The 19,057-nt window shown below is 41.8% G+C and overlaps 1 protein-coding gene across 1 annotated transcript in view; it reads right to left on the bottom strand.

The window, feature by feature from the left end:
- Positions 1-522: 522 nt before the first annotated feature.
- The window catches only part of GUCY2C (guanylate cyclase 2C), a 64,367-nt gene continuing 45,832 nt past the window's right edge, over positions 523-19,057 (bottom strand). The window contains exons 20-27 of the mRNA XM_036253202.1: positions 17,526-17,617; positions 14,695-14,853; positions 11,754-11,946; positions 9,624-9,798; positions 6,614-6,712; positions 5,117-5,211; positions 1,770-1,846; positions 523-697 (exon numbers count right to left, since the gene is read on the bottom strand). Coding sequence (XP_036109095.1) covers positions 523-697; positions 1,770-1,846; positions 5,117-5,211; positions 6,614-6,712; positions 9,624-9,798; positions 11,754-11,946; positions 14,695-14,853; positions 17,526-17,617 — 1,065 coding nt within the window. The remainder of the gene's footprint in view (positions 698-1,769; positions 1,847-5,116; positions 5,212-6,613; positions 6,713-9,623; positions 9,799-11,753; positions 11,947-14,694; positions 14,854-17,525; positions 17,618-19,057) is intronic.

A 19,057-nucleotide genomic window follows, 5' to 3' on the forward strand; every position in this document is an offset into this window, starting at 1 on the left:
AAAGCCCATCTCCCCACCTCAGTGCAGGCAGAGGTTTTTATAAGGAGAAAGAAGAAAAACAGAACAAAGAAATCAAGGGGAGGGAGTTGAAAAGTTCCCTATATGAAGGCCAGTACAGTCCATTCCAATAAGGATCTTGAAGCTGGTCAAGTGATGGTCTGGTGTGCATCATTCTGGTCTTTGTCACCCTAGTCTTCATCATTCTGGTTCTATGGTTGAAGGTCAGTAAATCTCTTGGAACTGGGATGACTGAAGGTCAGAGTCTTTATCTTCTGAAATTAGTTTCTAGGATTCTTATACAAACATGCTGTTTATAAGTTATATATTAGTCAGAGTCAGTTTTTATAGAAACAATGTAAAAAAAAAAATGGTGGAGTGGGTTAAAATTTCCCCTGTTATAAACTCAGTAGAATGCATGTCTTCTGTTCCACTGAGGTCTTAGGGAAGTGGAGGCTTTGGGACCCTTGAGGCCCAAAGTGCATCTGTACTTCATTTGCCTGAGTCCATGGACACCACTTAGGTTTAAAAATAGGTGCTCTCCTTGTCTGTTGTGTTCAGCTGCATGTATTCCAGAGAGCCTTTCTTGTAGCTAGCTACTCGTGTAGGTCTTTGGTTTCTTATCCCCGTGGCCTGTCTTTTTTGCAAAGAGCTGGCAATCATGTCAGAAAATTCAGCTTGCAAGCGCTGTTGATTCTCCCTGAAAAGTGAGTGGGGAGGGAAAATGGAACTTCTCAGCAATTCATACAGAATATTTCTTAGCTCTAGAACAATCAGTTCACTTTACCCAATGCTTATCGAAGGCTTCTTCTGTGCTAAACACAGGAAGCCCAGATAATGAGCCTTGCCTTGGATAAGCTTAAGGGACCATCATCCTGCTCTGTGCAGTTGTAGAAAAAGCAGAATATATTTCAAGCTGAAAATTGTATTTCAATTTTAAAGTGCAACACCATGCTGCTAGAATTTGGAAACACTGTTAGGTTTACACATGCCACTGTAGGGAGAGGAAAAGAAGCCAGAACAATGCCAGGCTCCTGCAACACAACCCTGAAAATGTGTTTGTTGGTCCCACACATGCCTAGGAGTGTAGATATTTTCAAGAGGGTGGGGGACTCAGAATTAATGGAGGGTTTTAAGAATTTGGAATGGACTTAGAGCACTCCTAGTAAGAGGCCAGGTCTCCTGTGCCCCAGGGAAGACCTGGGTTGTTTTGGCACCTCCATAGGCTTGTCATCTGGGTCCAGCATCTAGGAGTCTGCAAGACAAGGCTTCTCTACCATAGCAAAGGCCACAGCAACAGCCACATGACTGACTGCAGCAACCAATGTGCAACTTGGTGACCATTTGAGTCAGCTTTTAGGGGAACTGAGACCTGTTAGTTAGATCTGAAACCTTGACTTCCTCATCTCAGAGAGAACACAAATTTCACGGGAAGACCCAGAACCACAGTCTTGGGTTGGGAGAGGTCCCGTTTTCAACATGTGGCCCAGCAGAGAGCTGTAGGCAGGGGTGGAAGTGCAGAGTGCCTCTTCACCTCCAGCATGCTTTACTCATCAGAACGCAGGAGGTGAGCTCTTCTTGTCCTCTGTTCCCCGGGGCATGCCTGGAACACCCAGTTTCTAGCAGCCAGAGAAGGGAGGTTTCTAACCTTCTCACATATGTAATCTTCATGTTCAATGCAAAGCATTTGCCAACAATTAAAATTGGCTGCATGTAGCAGTTTACAAAGCCAAGACCTCCGTTCTTTTTCCCTCCCACACCCAGCAGCTTACACAGTAGGAGGGGTTGGCAGGTTGTACTCCTGGTCCTTCATCCCAGTCAACCAGTAGGTGGTCTCAGTTCCCTTTCCCTAGTGAGACAAGAAAGTGTATACCAGGAGGTCAATGAGATAGTTCAGTTCTAGCCCGCCATTCTGACAAGTATCCATTTCCAGGGAACATTTCACCTCTGAGTTTCATCAGTGCCCATATTTCAGTGCAGCACACGTTTCTGATATGATCTGCATTATCACTGGACAGGCCTTTAGTTATAGGTGCCTTTTTACTTTTTTAAATCCTCATCTGAGGATATTTTTCTATTTATCTTCAGATAGAATGTGAAGGAGAGACAGGGAGAGAAAGAGAGGGAGAGAGAGAGAAACATCCATGTGAGAGGGACACATCGACTGGTTGCCTCCTGCACGACCCTGACCAGGGCTGGAATGAACCACAACCGAGGTATGTGCCCTTGCAGGAATAGAATCCGCAACTCATTGGTCCGCCGCTCTTCTGCTGAGCCAAACCGGCCAGGGCTCCAAGTACCTTTTAAAAAACAAGTCTCTTGCCCTGGCCAGGTAGCTCAGTTGGTTAGAGCATCATCCCAATATGCCAAAATTGCAGGTCCGAGCCCTGGTCAGGGCACATACAAGAATCAACAAATGAATGCAGAAATAAGTGGAACAACAAATTGATGTTTCTCTCTCTCTCTCTCTCAAATAATAAAAACAAAACAAACAAGTCTCTCAATCACCCAACATGTGTTTTTCAAAGCAGAGTTTTCCCCCAAAATATTGCAAAATAACTCTATAGCAACATCACAAGAACTCTAAATTTAAAAGGAAGACAATTCATCTACATGGTTTTCATCATCCACATTTTCTTCTAGCTCTTTTTGCCACGAAGTTTGCCACAAAACCTTTGCCATAGCTTCCCCATCTTAAGTATGCAAATTATAAACACATGTGCATCATAATAAATACTGATTAAGTGACATTTTCTGGGCCCATTTAGAGGCTATAAAATAAATGGAAATTTACTGGTAATCCTACTTTTGCTAGAGCTGGTGTTTGAAAAGGAGAGTAGATAGTTATATATTATTTTTAAAATCACTCATCTTTAAAAATAATGTTTTTTGTTTTGTCTGTATTTGAACTGTAGTAATCCATAGACCACTTCTATTTGGGGAGAAATACTCTGTTCAGAAAATATGTTCATGGAGGATTCAAAAAGCGAGTGCAATGCTAGGACCCTACTACATGAGAGGAAGCTTTTTCCAAGTTGCAGTCACAGTGTAAAGGCTAGAAGTGCTATGGCTACTGGAGACAGGTAATCTTACAGTCAATAGTTGGCTTCATACCAAGTGTGAAAAGATTGCAATGACCTTCAAAAAGCAGCCTGAGAGCCAAATGGAGACATGGGTGGCTTTGGAGGGCAGCTGTTCTAAATGTGAGGAACAGCATGGAGAGTCTAGACCAGCGGTTCTCAAACGTCAGTGTGCACTGCAGTCACTTAGAGTACTTGTTAAAAAAATACATTCCTGTCTGGCCGATGTGGCTCAGTGATTGAGCGTCAGCCCATGCATCAAGAGGTCTCCGGTTCGATTTCTGGTCAGGGCACATGCCCAGGTTGTGGGCCAAATCCCCAGTGGGAGGCATGCAGGAGGTGGCCAATCGATGTTCTCATTGATGTTTCTCTCTCTCTCTCCCTCTCACTTCTTCTCTCTAAAACCAATAAAGGAAAACAAACAAACAAACAAACAAACATTCCTGGCCCGTCTGGTGTGGCTCAAAGGTTGAGCATAAACCTATGTACCAGGAGGTTCCTGGTTTGATTCCCAGTCAGGGCACATGCTTGGGTTGCAGGGTCAATCCCCAGTAGAGGACATGCAGGAGGCAGCCAATCGATGTCTTCCTCATCATCGATGTTTCTAATTCCCGCTCCCCTCTCTGAAATCATTAGGGGAAAAAATATATATATACATAAATAATATATATAAATAATATAATTTATATTTATTATAAATATATAACATATTTACTCAGTAAACTGGTGGAGAGTCCAGGCATTGGCCTTTTATTTATTTATTTATTTATTTATTCCTCACCCAAGGATATTTTTCTCAAATATCTTCAGTTAGAGTGGGGGTTGGGGGGGGGGAGAGAGAGAGACATTGATGTGAGAGGGACACATCGACTGGTTGCCTCCTGCATGACCCCAATCAGGGCTGGGGTGAACCACAGCTGAGGTACATGCCCTTGGCTGGAATCAAACCCAAGACTCTTCGGTCTGTGGACTGACGTTCTACTGCTGAGCCAAACTGGCCAGGGCCAGGCATCGGCCTTTTTTTTAAATCCTCACCCAAGGACATTTTTGCATTTTATGTTCAGATAGAGTGGGAGGGAGAGAGGGAGGGAGAAAGAGAGAGAGACATTGACATGAGAGAGACACATTGACTGGTTGCCACCCATGCAACCCCAACTGGGCCAAGAACAAATTGCAACTGAGGTACGTGCCCGTAGTGGGAACCGAACCTGGGTCTCTCTGGTCTTGCGGGTTGACATTCTAACCGCTGAGCCAAACTGGCCAGGGCCAGGCATCAGCCTTTTAACGAGCACCCAGATAATGCTGAGTCAAGTCTGGGGTAACATCTTTCTTTTTTTTTTTTTTTTTTTTTTATCCTCACCCGAGGATACTTTTCCATTTTTTGTACAGATAGAGTGGGAGGGAGAGAGAGATAGAAACATCGCGTGAAGGGACACATCGAGTGGCTGCCACCCGCACGACCAACCAGGGCCGGGGACAAACTGCAACCGAAGTACGTGCCCTTAGCGGGAACCGAACCCGGGTCTCTCCGGACCGCAGGCCGACGCTCTAACCGCTGAGCCAAACTGGCCAGGGCTGGGGTAACATCTTTCAATGATAAAGCAACTGGCTGGAGAGGTGGCCTTACGGAGTAGCAGCATCTTGCAGTAAGAGCAAGAACGCAAGGAGATGGGGACTTTGACTTAAGTTACATTAGTCCTGGACCATAGCTCTTGAATATGGAGGAGGAATTGGGGACAAAACTTGGGTATAAGTGGAAGAAATGGTGGCAGCATTTTATAATATGGTGGTCATAGTTCAAGATATCAAAAGGGCTCTTTGAAATAAAGTTGAGCTCATGTTCTTTGGTGGTGGCTTCTCCTACAAGGGATAGTGGATGATCATCGCAGGGACATAAGGTGATCAATGCAGGGAGTACAGAAAAGGACCCATCTTAATGCTCCTCCACATACTGACCATTGGGTGTCCAGTTTCAAAGGAGGTGGCCCACAGGTGTCTCTGAGTGGTTTTGCTGGGCACTGTCTCTGCAGATCCCTTACCTTTAAGTATGTTTCTCCTCTCATTTCATACAAGAACTGGCACTCAGTTCTCTTCAGGATGGCTATGGTGGAGCCACTCACATGAATTCTCAAGGCTGGAAAAGCAAAACAGATCAGTGAAAATCTTGTCCATTTTGAAATCTATTATATGGCCACATTTGTTTTTCCTTGATTCAGGACTTTTATTTCAGGTGTTCTTGACAGCTTGGATATTTTAGTGAAAGAAAACTTAAAAACACATTCAGTGAGATAAATATGATCACACATGGGAATAAATAGGGTCTGGCACTGTTTTCAGGGTCCTTAGTGATGGGGCTCCCAGGCTTGCTCCACAGATTCTCATTCCAGCTCAGAGTGGTGGCCCAGGTTTTAGCTTTAGCTCATGGTGCTGAGCTTGAGACCTGGAATTTGAGTCCCCATGTAAAAGTTCCAATAAACAGCCTAAGTGCTGGTGACAAGGTAAAGATCCAGAAGACAGTGATAGGGTCTTAATTTTCTCAAATTGTACTCTCCTGGGATACTGTCATCTTCCTGACAAATAAGTGGTAAGGGTATATTTCCTTCCACAAGTTCATTGCTGTATATCACCTTTCCCATTATGATGCCACAGACAATAACAATAGTAAGAATAATGGCATCCTCATATTGTATGCCCACCATGTATCACGGATTACTAAGTGCTTAACATATACCATCTCAGACCCTTCTAGAAAACCTTCCAGCAAGGTTGGTATCCCATCCTTAATTTATATCTTCAAATTTTTGATGCCTAGAAAGATGAGGAAATTTCCCCACTATCTTATCAGTGATTTTCATAGTTATGATTTTAACCGAAGTCTGTTTGGCCCCAAACTTACTCTTTCCTTTACATCATGATTTTCCAGTATAAACCAGTATCAGGTTGTCAGTAAACTGTTCTAACACTGGTGTGTTTGCAATCCCTGCCCATACCTACCAGTGCTTTCATTCTCTCTTATATATATTTCTATTACTATCACTGTCATCAATATTTATTAATCATCTACTACATGCAACACACAGTACCTCTACCTTGCCAGGAAAATGCAATATAGGTGTTTGCATGTAACAAGTACACGTATTTTTCTTTACTAAACCAATTTCCAGGAAAACCAATAAAAAAGGAATAGGAAATTGAACCAGGATGTAGACTCCATACCTAGCCTACTGAATTTGTTTTTTAACTTACATGGATCTATGCTGAATTTTATGACTAGTCCAGGTAGAGCATGGCTGAATGCATTGCAAATGAACCCAAACTAGTAGGAACAATCTAAAACTGAGCCAAAAGGAAGAATAATTATCGGTAAAAGCCACAACAAAAGCAAATGTAGCAAGGTCTGGCGTGACACAGGCTCATGTTCAGTCAACGTGAAGAAGGATCATTCTTATTGACACTTCCTATTCATTTACCCTACAAGTCCCTTCTGCCAGAAGACAGAATCTTTGTTCTCTAAGAAAAACAATCTCCCTTCTTACGGAGGCCAGTGGATTCCATCCTAGAGGCTGTGTTGACGGTATCTCCAAATAGGCAGTAACGAGGCATCTTGATCCCCACAACTCCAGCGGCACAGGGACCTGAAGAGGGCAGAAAGCAGGAAATGAAGGGATGGAAATCACAGAGTGGAGTTAAGGTGGTTTAGACTCTTCTCGGGGCCATAATACTGAACACTTTGTTTTATGGAGAAGTGTCTGAGGGTGTGAATAGTGAGCTTGGATTTTTTGTTTAAATGAATGTATTCAATCAGGTAAGCATCATTATTCAATCAATGCATGCTTTCAGGAAGAAGTTTGCTCTGGCACAGAAAAGCACATTTGCACAAAACAAGAAAGCATCGGATCCAGGCTGAAAGGTGGGAAGTCATTCTTGATGTTTTCAGTAGAAGCTGTCAGGGAGGCTGAAGACTCTCCCATTGCTTGCTCACTGTGCTGAGACACACAGCCCTGAGCTCTGAACTGCTGGGGAGCCCAGTCCACTTGGAAGCTCAGTGGCCCAAGTTTGTTTTATTTTTATTTCGTTGGGTAGCATTTCTGGGATCAATGGCCTGATGCTGGAAGACCCAGAAGACAAGGATTTGGCATCACCTTCCCCGAGCATTTCATGTGCCGTGTGAATGCAGAAGGGTGGGGAGCACAAGGACACTCTAAGGAGAACGAAGGTGACGAGGGCTGCGCTGTGGCCCGGTGCGTAGGGAGGAAGGGTTGTTCCACCAAGCACTGGTGTGGAACGACTGAATGTGATGAGTTACAGATTTTAGAAGTTAAATTAACTCAGAAATCAACTGCAAAATCAGGTTTTAGATACAGGTAACCATTGATTTTCTAGTTTGGCCGATGTCTAGTTGGGTTTTGATTTATATACGTTGAGTTTCTTTATAGATTTATCCTATAACTACTCTGTGTTTACGAACAATGAAAACGAAACAAAGAATATTGATCTTCCCCTGCGTGCTGAGATTTTACCTGTTAGGTTTGATGTAAACCATACCAAATACACACAAAAGAAGCAAACAAAACACAATCAAACAAAAAAAAAAAAAAAAAAAAAAAGGAAAAACTACAGCGGGAGCAGCTGCTTGATTAGATCTCTGATCTGAGCCTGAGGTCTACTCACAGTGGCTCTTCACTTCGGAAATGGAGTGATGAAGCTGGGCAGGGCCCAGAAGGGGAAATCCCTGCAGATATTTGGTGTTTTCAGCTATCACTACTTAACTTCAACCTTTTCATTCCTTAGGGCTAAACCCTAGGATAACAACTGGATATTAGGTATGTGTACCTAATATCTACTCTCATTGCAGCTCAGTAAGGTAGCGCTGGGGCCCTGATAGCTCAGAGCCTGAGTAGGTCACAGGGAAAGAGACAGGGCCAGGACCCAGAGCTCCATTCTCTCTGACTTGGTTCAGTCAGACCTATTGCTGTCCCTTCCTCTGGCAATTTGCAGAAAACGAACGGTCTGCTAAGGAGAACCCAGAAAGTACCCTCATGTGTGTATAGAAGCATCTATCTATTTGGCTGTGGACGTGATCTGGAAAGGCCACAGCTATGTTCCTGTAAGTGAAAGATATGGCAGCAGTTTTTAAGTCCTATTTACTGTCACTTTGAGAATTAACTGATTTTTTAAAAGTATGTTTTTATTGATTTTAGAGAAAGAGGAAGGGAGAAAGATAGAAACATCGATGTGAGAGAGAAACATTGATCAGTTGCCTCCTGCACACACCCCCACCAGGGATGGAACCTGCAACCCGGGTATGTGCCCTGACCAGGAATAGAACCAGAGAACTTTCGGTGCATGGGATGATGCTCAACCAACTGAGCCACACCAGCCAGGGCTTCACTGATTTCTTAATCAATAACTGTTTACTGTCAGGCTTTGAGACAGGCACTGTGCATACAGGATGACTTTTGTAAATGCAGTTATCTGGTCCTTGCCACAAGGGTGTTCTATACTTTGGCTCTTCTGTGAGACTTGGAAGGAAGAAAGAGGAGCAATGACAAGAAATTATAGAGATGTGATTTAATTTAACACAGGGAAAGACTGTGATAACAACTATTTAATAGTGAAGTTAGTTGGCTTGGCCGGTGTGGCTCAGTGGTTGAGTGTTGACCCATGCACCAAGAGGTTGCAAGTTTGATTCCTGGTCAGGGCCCATACCCAGGTTGTGGGCCCGATCCCCAGTGGGGGGCATGCAGGAGGTGGCCAATTGATGTTCTCTCTCATTGATGTTTCTATCTCTCTCTCCCTCTCTCTTCCTCTCTCTCTCTAAAATCAATAAAGAAAAAATAATAATGAAGTGAGTTGGCTTTGGAAACAGTGATTTTTTTTCAGGAAATCCTGGGATTGTTCTAAAAGTGGCTATGTTATTACTTACCTTGGAATATGTAAAGATAATGTATGGCCTATAAAGGATTAATCTAGATAATTTCTGAGTTTCCCTCCAACTATGTTTTTCTATAACAAGTGTAACTCATCTTCTCAAATCTCTGTGTTCAAGGCTGAGTAGCTTTCATGGTTTTTGAAGTGGTTCATGTACTTTCTGTACCAATGAGAAGGGTGGGAGGGCATAAATCCCTTTTATTATCAGAATTTGACAAGCCTTTTCTGCCCTGTAGGTAATGTAATCCATTTAAGATATCATAATATTTCAGTAAGAAATACAGAAGTTGAGGATCAGGGAGAGGGAGGGAATGGGAAGGAGATAAATGAAACAGTAAATATAGTGACTTAAGCAGGAAATCTGGAGCTTGTTACTTTAGTAAGTGGTTGGTGTTTATCATTCCAGGAATCAAAGGTGATGTCAAAGACGCTGTTTCCTAGGACTCTTTAGGGATGGGTCTAATTACGTCAGGATGTATAATGGGACCTCACTTTTGGCAGATTCAAGAGTAAACATCATTGAGAGCTGATTACATTTGAAGACTCTACACTTTGATTTAGTGGGTGCGCAGAGATACATATGGTTCCCATTTGCTACAATGCTCAACTCCATACCAGAGTGAACTCCAATGCGAATCCATATTGGGAGGCCGGGAAGGTGCTCCAGCTCGAAGGTCCCCATGAAGCTGAGAATATCCAAGGCCATCTTGGCAATGTCTACTGCATGCCGATTGCCATTTCTCTTGGGCAAGCCACTAGCTACCATGTAGGCATCACCAATGGTTTCCACCTGTGGAAACAGTATCTCATCAGTGAATCTGCCCCTTCAAAAGGCACAAGAAATTAAACAGGAGCAGTTAATTACACATCAAATACAGTTAATTACATATCAAAGAGAAAGTATGAGCATAGCCCTGTACACTTGTTCTGGGACCAGTTTGAGACCAGTTCTATGCTATTTCTTCAGGGTGTTTATAGTCTAGTAAAATGATATGCAAGTCTAGTACCATGATATGCAAGTACTTCACAAATAATGTACATCATCCAGATGTGTTGACAATTCTATAAATGTTTGTTTATTTATTTATTTATTTATTTTGGCATTTATCTTCAGATAGAGCGGGAGGGAGAGGGGGAGGAAGACAGAGAGAGAGAGACATTGATGCGAGAGAAACACATTGAGTGACTGCCACCCACACGACCCCAACCGGGGCCAGGGACAAACTGCAACCGAGGTACGTGCCCTTAGTGGGAACCGAACCCGGGACTCTGGACTGAGGGCCGATGCTCTAACCACTTAGCAACTGGCCAAGGCCAATTTTATGAATGCTTAAATAAGCTGAATAGCTTTATGTTATTTTAGAAATACCATAATTACCAGGAAAGTCATTTTCAGCACTTACCATTTCTCACATACTATTTGAAAAAAAATATTGTAGGTTCCTCCAAGATATAATACATATTCTTGTAGTATGGTGACTCCACACACTATTCTTATAAGTTGTTGATTTATATTATCAGTATTGTATAAACATTATTCTTTACTAAATGTCCTCCCTTTCAGTTTATTTTCACAGTCATATGCATAGTTCTGTTACTGGTTACTGGTAGTTAACTTCTTTTTGTCAGCTATCTCTAAAATGCATCATCACTTTCTGTCCAACAAGAACTATTGTTAATATGGCTTTCTGACTTACATAAGGTGAGGACTGGGCTATGACAAACCCTAAAAGGGAAGTCCTCTCTGTGAGTAATAACCATTATGACAGTGTTATATGAATGACTTCTAAGCTTTACTTAAGGATACAGTGTTTCAGGCACATTGTTTATATAAAGAGTCTTTACAATAACCTATTGAGGTAGGTATTATTTTGTCATCCCATTTTATAGATAGACAAACTGAGACTTAATGAAGTTAAATATATTTTACAATGTCATATGGTTAGGGGCAAATTGGGATTTAAACAAAGAGCTTCATTTCTTTCTTTTTTTTTTTTTTTATCCTCACCTGAGGACATTTTGCATTTATTTTGAGATAGAGTGGAAGGGAGAGAGGGGGGAAGAGAGAGAGAAACATCGACATGAGAGAGACACATCAACTGACTGCCACCCATAGGACCGCAACCGGGGCCGGAGACAAACCTCAACCCAGGTACATCCCCCTAGTGGGAACCGAACCCGGGACTCTTTGGTCTGCAGGCTGATGCGAAGAGCTCTATTTCTGAAGTTACTTGTTCCATACGGTGTATGCTTTTCCAACATGAGAGTGTGGGATTCAGTTCTCCTTTAGTCTTCTGACTCAGACTAGAGCCGGTCAGCACTCCAGTCAGGTGACAGATCCAGCTCTGAACTTACAGAAAGTTCTCCCTGTTCCTCTTCAGCCTTCTCTAAATGATGCTTACTATTTCAACAACAACAACAAGATATTCCTATTTACTTATTATAACTCCGGTGTCTTCTCTGCTTCACTTGCAATCGTTTTTTGAAGATGATTTGAGAGTATGTCATTTTCTCTAAACTTTATGTGTTTTTTTTCTTCAAAATGCTTCTTAAAGTCACATGGTCATTTTTGACTTCTAGCCTTTCTTATTCTTCCACTTCCCTTCACTTTTAGCTCAGATTCAACCACAGATTCATTAAATTATAAATTAGAAAGGACAAGACCTGGGAAATAACAGGAACAACCAATTCTGGCTCTGCTGACCTGGGGCCTTACAATCTCAGCCCGTCAGGTGAAGTGGTTACCTTGTACACGTCATGGTGATCAAGGATGTGGTCAAAACTCTTATAGATGTCATTCAGCATGTCCACCACTTCCATGGGGGTGCTGTACTTGCAGATAGTGGTGAAACCTACAATGTCACTGAAGTAGATTGTAACTTCCTCATAGAGTTCAGGCTCCACTATGCCTTTCTCCTTCAGAGACTTTACCACTAGCCTAGATGGAAGAGAAAAACAAATGCCGTCAACTTTAGTAAATTTTTTTCTTCTCTTAAATAAGTCTTTGAGACAGTAGTGATTTTCCACCAGGAATTCTAGAATTTGGGATTTCCAGTGAACTGGGTTGTGGGTTGGCAAGAAAGCAAAGATAAGTTGCATACACCCTATATATGAACACATTACATACATATACGTATAATACATGTATTTGAACTCAGATGACTATAAGCAGGTTCAGTGTCAACTTAGTATTTGATGGATGAACCTAATACACATATACACATAATACATATACATACTTGCCCACTTTTTACCTCTCTACTTATAGTGTCTTTTAGATACAGCTCTATATCCAGAAGCTGAGGAGAGGGTGTCATTAATGTAGGAGCTTGAATGACTATCAGATCTTTCTCGTCCGAGTCAATGGCTTTACCTCCCTGACATATTTAACATGGCACTGTTAGTTATCACTATGAAGGGATATGCATTTAAAAACTAACCTGGATATAGTCTGAACCATAATTTATTTGATACGATTTGGATCCTTTAAAAAGCAAAGTCAATTACTATGTAAGTAAGTTTAAATTATACTAAAACTGAAGTCAAATAGAAGGAACTTGGAATATCTTTGTTGAAGAAAGATAAAGAACAGTTCATCAGACTCAGAATTAAGAGAAGAGCCACAAGAAGGGACTCCATATTCCTTCGGGTGCCAAGTTGCCTTTCATCAACCTCAGCGCCCAGATGGGCTGCACTCTCCGTCTGCCCTTGGAAGCACTTTGTAAAGGATCCAAGTGTGCAACCACTAGAATCAGAACCTGGAAGCTGGGAGGTGCTATAGAGGTCATTGAGAATAAATCCCTGATTTTTACAGGTGAGAAAGCTGAGGCTTAAAAGTAGGACTTTTAAGTCACTGAGAGCAGAGCCAGCCCCAGGACTCATCGACATCCCTCCCTCTGTCTTTCGGCTGCACGCAGTCCCGCCACCACCCAGGCCTGGCACTGTCCGAGAGGTGATCTGGAGGTGTGCTGACTGTGGCAGAGGAACAGTGTCTGGCACTTTCCTGGAAAACAGTCAATCAACCACAAAAATGATTTAGAGAAGCTCCAGAGCTTGGAGGGAGTAGTTTTTCAACTGGTGCAGTGACGGAACTCGGGACCTTTGAAAAACAACCCTTTGGTGTGGCCGTTTGGATCTGCAGGGGCACGTCTGGGGTGGTGGTTCCAGACACGTCTGCTATTAGGGTGCAGACTATTTTGGAGGCAACCTAGATGTAATGATGAAATTGGATATTTCACCGTCTTTACCCTTCATTTTACTGATTATATCTGAAAAGTCTTATGAGCTTGGAAAATAGTAGTGAGAGAGAAACTAACATTGGTAGATAAATGAAGGAAGGGCTATGACTTCACATGGTGAGTTTTCATAAGCAGGTTGCTGCTGACACAGAATTAGTGTACAGGTAGATCTCTTAAAAGGACTTCCCAAAGAAGAAACAAACTTCTATTTAAATCTGTTAAAAATCTCCAAAGGGAACTATTTTAAGTAGTTATCTGGTTCCTACATGCAGTCTTAAGTTTATTAATAATTTTGCTGTATTTCTTTTTAATTCTTATAGTTATTGTTAGTTTTTTGTTGCAAAGACAAATGATTTTTACATAAATTATCAAAGTGAGTTGCATTGGAGTCATAGAGTATTGCAGCTATTGAAGAGATCTGTGCCCTGCAACCTTGGCAATCCGATAAAACCATCTACCATCTCGTGGTCGAAGTGACACGTTAAACCAAAGGGAAGAAAAAAATCTGAGGTGGTGAGCCAGCTCTTTGAAATCATTTGAGTGACAGTCTTGGTTAAAACCACTGAAGGTGACACCCTGGAAAGGCAGCCAGATAATCAGGATCTTGTTTTCATCACAACTCGGCATTAAAGGCCAGGTATTATGTAACTAACATTTATGGAGCGCTGACGGAAATTGCCTAGTAGGGTTCCAGCCATTCCCAGGCTGTTCCTAGGCTCTCTGCGGGCACGTGGGTTCTATGTTAGGCTCTCTTGAGGTTCGGGTGACTGAATAGAGCATGTGTGTAACTTACTTCTGCACTCAGGCTTGTAGCAGAAGAGAAACTATTTATTTATTTAGAAAAGTGCTCATACAACCTGAAATCCATTCCTTTACTAAGGTAGGACTGATCTTCTAAAGTAAGCATGGGTTAAAAAAAATAAAAACTAATACAAGTTATATATAAGTCATAGCTACTGTTGTATAACAACAACCATGGACATTCTCACTTTTATGTGGAATCTAATGAACAAAATAAACTGATGAACAAAATAGGTCCAGAGGCATGGAAGTAGAGAACATACTGACAGATCTCAGTGGGAGGAGGATGAGGGAGATGGGAAGAAATTAACCAAAGAGCATATATGCATATATGCATAGCCAATGGACACAGACAATAGTGTGGGGAAGGCCTGGCGTGGGGCAGGGGCTGGGAGGATAGAGGCAAAGGAAGGGGGGAAATAGAGAACATCTGTAATGCAGTCAACAATTTATACACACACACACACACACACACACATTTATATGTATGTGTATATATATATAAAACAAAAAGGAATATGCAAAAAGGAACAATCCTAAATACAAAGAAAAACAATGCTAGATGAATATGCTAACGCTCTCAGCTTTAAGTATGAGGCGGGGCTGTGTTGCCATGGGAAACCACATCAGCAGGATGACTGCCTTACCTTGGGAGCAACATAAAGTTAAGTCTGTCAGCTCTGTCCCTCTCTGCCTTGTACAGCTGTGTCCTTTCCTCCACCAGATGTTCCAGGTTTCGAGAATATAGCTGTAGACGTCGAATCAAGGTATCCATATAACTTTCACTTTTCTGGTCATGAAAAAGGCTGTGGGTAGTAATAGATAAAGAGCTCTTCTACGTTGTTAGGAAAACATGACATCCATTATAACAATGGGCAAATACGATGGACAAGTAATTAAAGAAAGAAAAAATAAAAATGACTGAACACACACAAAAATTTAACCTCAGGAAAATGAAATGGAAATAAAAATAATATTAAAAAAACAAATGTTAGAACAATGGTAATCAATGTAGGTAAGAAGGAGGAAATATATTCATACAACCTTCCTAGAGGGCAATGTGGTCAAATGTATCATAACTTTAAGAAAACACATACCAATTAGCCCATCAACTCTGCTTCTAGAAACTATCCTAAGGAAATAATCATGAATGTGCTGAAAGTTAACTACAAAGAAAGTCACAGCATTCTTTACAACAGCAAACATTTGAAAATAACCTAAATGGGTTACCAAAAAGTAGTTAAACTATTATGGTACAGTGGAGTACTGGTGTGTAATTAAATATGAATTAGAATAGTTAAACACAGAATGATACTACCTCTACATCCCTCAGTGAAAAAACTCAGTTTATAAAATAGCAAAACCTATAATCTCATGTTTAATTTTTAAAAACTGGTGGTCATCTACTTAATAAACAGGTGAATGTTTGTACTTTTGTGTTTGCATATTCATTTTCCAAAATTTTAATAATACATAATTTGCAATAAATAAAAAAACCTTAAAAGAAACACAAAACTCTAGAGGTGACAAATGGAAGCATATGACCAAGAAAAGCAAAGTTGAGCCTTATATTATCTCCTCAGAATGGAGAGCCAGGGTCCTAAAGCAAAATACCTAACTCCAGATTATTTTGTCAGGCCAGGGAGACTTAGAGGAGATGTCAGCTTTCTGTGACCTGTGGCATGTAACAAGCTTTGATGCAGAGCTGTGTCACAGGCACTCTGAGATCCTGCAGAGTCCTGGGGGTCGATAAAGTTTGTAACCTAGATGGCACAATTGAAGGGGCTGAACAAATCATACCATTTCATTATTGCTACAGCAACAATTATGTTGCCACTCCACACTGTAGGAGAAGATGGCCTACATCATGATCCCCTGGGGTGGGGAGGGATGTTTGTTAAAATCGACCTTTGAGCCCTGGCCAGTTTGGCTCAGCGGTTAGAACGTTGGCCTGCAGTCCAGAGAGACCCGGGTTCCTTTCCCGCTAAGGGCACGTACCTCGGTTGCAGTTTGTCCTCAGCCCCGGTTGGGTCAGGGCTGTGCGGGAGGCAGCCACTCGACGTGTCCCTTTCACATGGATGTTTCTCTCTCTCTCACTCTTCCTCTCTCTCTCTCTCCCACTCTATCTGAACAAAGAATGGAAAAACGTCCTCAGACGAGGATTTAAAAAAAAAAAAATCGACACATTGCAGAGTCCTGTTACAGACCTATCTGACTGGAAACTGCTAGGCTTGGGATTAAGAAATGGAATTTTAAACATGCTCTCCAGGGGCTTCTTACTAGAAACGCCTAGTATCCAGTCTAGTTGGTAGAAAGGGAGAGGGTGTAGTGTAAGGGATGAAGATGGATATTTTACTTCAAGATGAATTGATCCAATTAAAAGTTTTTTCAACCTTGGCTGCACATTTTAGGGATCTCAGGAGCTGTTAAAAGTCCGGATGCTGGCCTACTCCCTAGATCAATGACATCCGATTCTTTAGGGTAGACATCAGGGGCCCAGTTTATCTTCAAGACTTTACATTCCATTGATCACACACACACAATCTCACCTGCTCTTAGTAACAGGTTTGTGAAGCAATGAGAAGTGGGCAAGAATTACACTGCTTATTATTTCCTGCTTTTTTCCTCCAAATGACAGTTTAGATCTACCAAATCAATGACCTCACTTTGATTAACTTCCCTCTACCTTGTCTCCAGCCCTGGGCTTTTATCCTCGTTAAGTATCTGAATAACTTAATGAGAACTACAGAAAGTTAAGAGCTTGAAGGAACTGTAGAGATGATCTTGCTTCAGTTCAATTTTCCTAACAAGAAAACTGACACCCAGTCAGGGTAAGCCCGTGTTTTGCCCAGGGTCCCACAGCACGCTGGTATTAGAGCTGAGGGCAGACACTGCATCTCCTCTCTCACCCAGTGTGATTTTCTCACTCTGCACCGTGTCTAACAGAAAACACGAGAGATCTGGCATTCTATCTTACTGGACAGTTGTGTGTTATTTTTTTTTTTTTAAGATTTGAAAATTCTAAGAAATGTGCTGATTGTAAGAATTACCAGGCACTTTACAGTACTGACTTAAGTACTTAGGGCCAAAGTTGCCAATCCTAAGACAATTTTTTTTTTTTTAAGATTTAAAAATTCTAAGAAACGTGCTGATCGTAAGAATTACCAGGCACTTTACATTACTGACTTCTAAATTCCAATTATCTGCAGAAGGGGCAGGGAACTATGTTTTTAGACATACTTATGATTAGTCAGTTTTTAATCAGGCAAGTTTTGCCCTTGAGGATTTTAACTTTTCAAGTGGTTATTTCCCTGAGAAAATGGTGTTAGTCTCCAAATCGTTTTACTTTTTTGGAGACAGGCGCTGCAGTCTGGGCTTTTCATCAGAACAGGCATTCTCACTCTTAGGTGCCACTGAAGGTCAGCTGCTGTTAGGAAAATCTGAAATCAGTGCGAAAAAGTAAAAATGTCAGCCATACCCAAATATCTTGGCCAGTGTACTCTCAATTTTCTTGAAATCTGGTCTCTTCTCTGGGTCTTCCTCCCAGCAGTTTTTCACAAGTAGATATACCTGGAAGAAAGGAGTGGAGTAGCTCAGGGGTGACATCTTATCCCGTTTTCTTCTTTGATGGGAGTCACTGAGTCAGGGACTATTTTAAAAACATCTCAACTCCGACAAGGAGGAAGCTCTTGAGGAAGGTCGATGAGCTGTCTGCAGTGTGTCAGCCTCCTGCCCGGTCTTGCCTAAGGCCTTCCCTTGGACACTGATTTAATGACAAAAGGCATATTGATTTGGAAAAGGCTAGATCGATGGGAGCGAAAATCTTTACATGCATGTGCAGGGTGTATGCTGGGGAGAACGAGAAACAGCTGTGCTCAGTGAGGGAGACAGTGACTGAATGAGAACGAGGCACTTTGGAGCGTCTTTCTCCCTGGCTAACAGCGGAATCACCGGGGAGACTTTACAACATTTTTTTGCCCAGGCTCCACCCTGGGAGGTTCTGATTTAATTGGTTTGGGAAGGAGCCTTAGGGCTCTTAGATTTACCAAATAAAAATATTAGGACACCCACTTAAACTAGAATTTCAGAAAGAAATAATTTCTTTCGCTTAAGTACATCCCAAATATTAAATGGGTAAAGGACAATACGATGTATAATAATTATTACTACATATTAATATATAATGTTTAGTACATATTAAAGAATATAATTATATTAATTATATATGATAATTAATATAATTATAACTATATAATATAATGATAATTACAGATAATATAATTATAATTATGATGATATGTATTATACATATTGTTAATACATATATATAAGAGAAGTGAGGAAGGGGTGGTCCAGGGGAAGAAGAAGACATGAGGAAGCTCATGGAAACATCATTTACTACTACTGGTTTGCAGCTTTTGTTGGATCAAAAAGCATGGTGAAAACCATATCTTATATAAAGTTTGTTCTTCATTTTGGCCAAAAATAGGATAGCGAATGGTACTAGATGCAGTCCCTGCCTGTGTTCTTTTCCTTGGCGAGTCGCTGGGACATCTAGCTGCATGGTGTAGCCGCTGGCTGCTGATTCACCACTGCATGAGGCCCCTGCCTTGGTGACTGACCTACTGCGGCCTTAGAGAGGCCTGGGCAGACGCAGCCCACCAACGGGCTGATGCAGCAGCACCCAGGGAAGCAGCAGTGCTCTGGGGGCATTGCCAAGCCATCTAATTTCAGGCCTGTATTCCACTGGAACCAGCTACTAGATATGAAATCTTTTCTGACGTCCAATTCCAGAACCATCCAACTACATGAGTGAATGGAGGAGAACGCTTTGGTGAAAAGGTTTTAAGCAACATTTGGCTTTATGCCGACCAGAAAGGAGTGTTGTTGAGAAGGGATATGCTGGCGTGGGGAGGAATCCCAGGAACTAGAAAGGCAGGGCTGGGGCATAGAATAAGACCAGGACAGGAGCAGTTCGGTTTTAGAACCTTGGGGCTACAGCCTGTCTTT

Source organism: Molossus molossus, unplaced genomic scaffold (genome assembly GCF_014108415.1).
Source record: "Molossus molossus isolate mMolMol1 unplaced genomic scaffold, mMolMol1.p scaffold_m16_p_10, whole genome shotgun sequence".
NCBI lineage: Eukaryota > Metazoa > Chordata > Mammalia > Chiroptera > Molossidae > Molossus > Molossus molossus.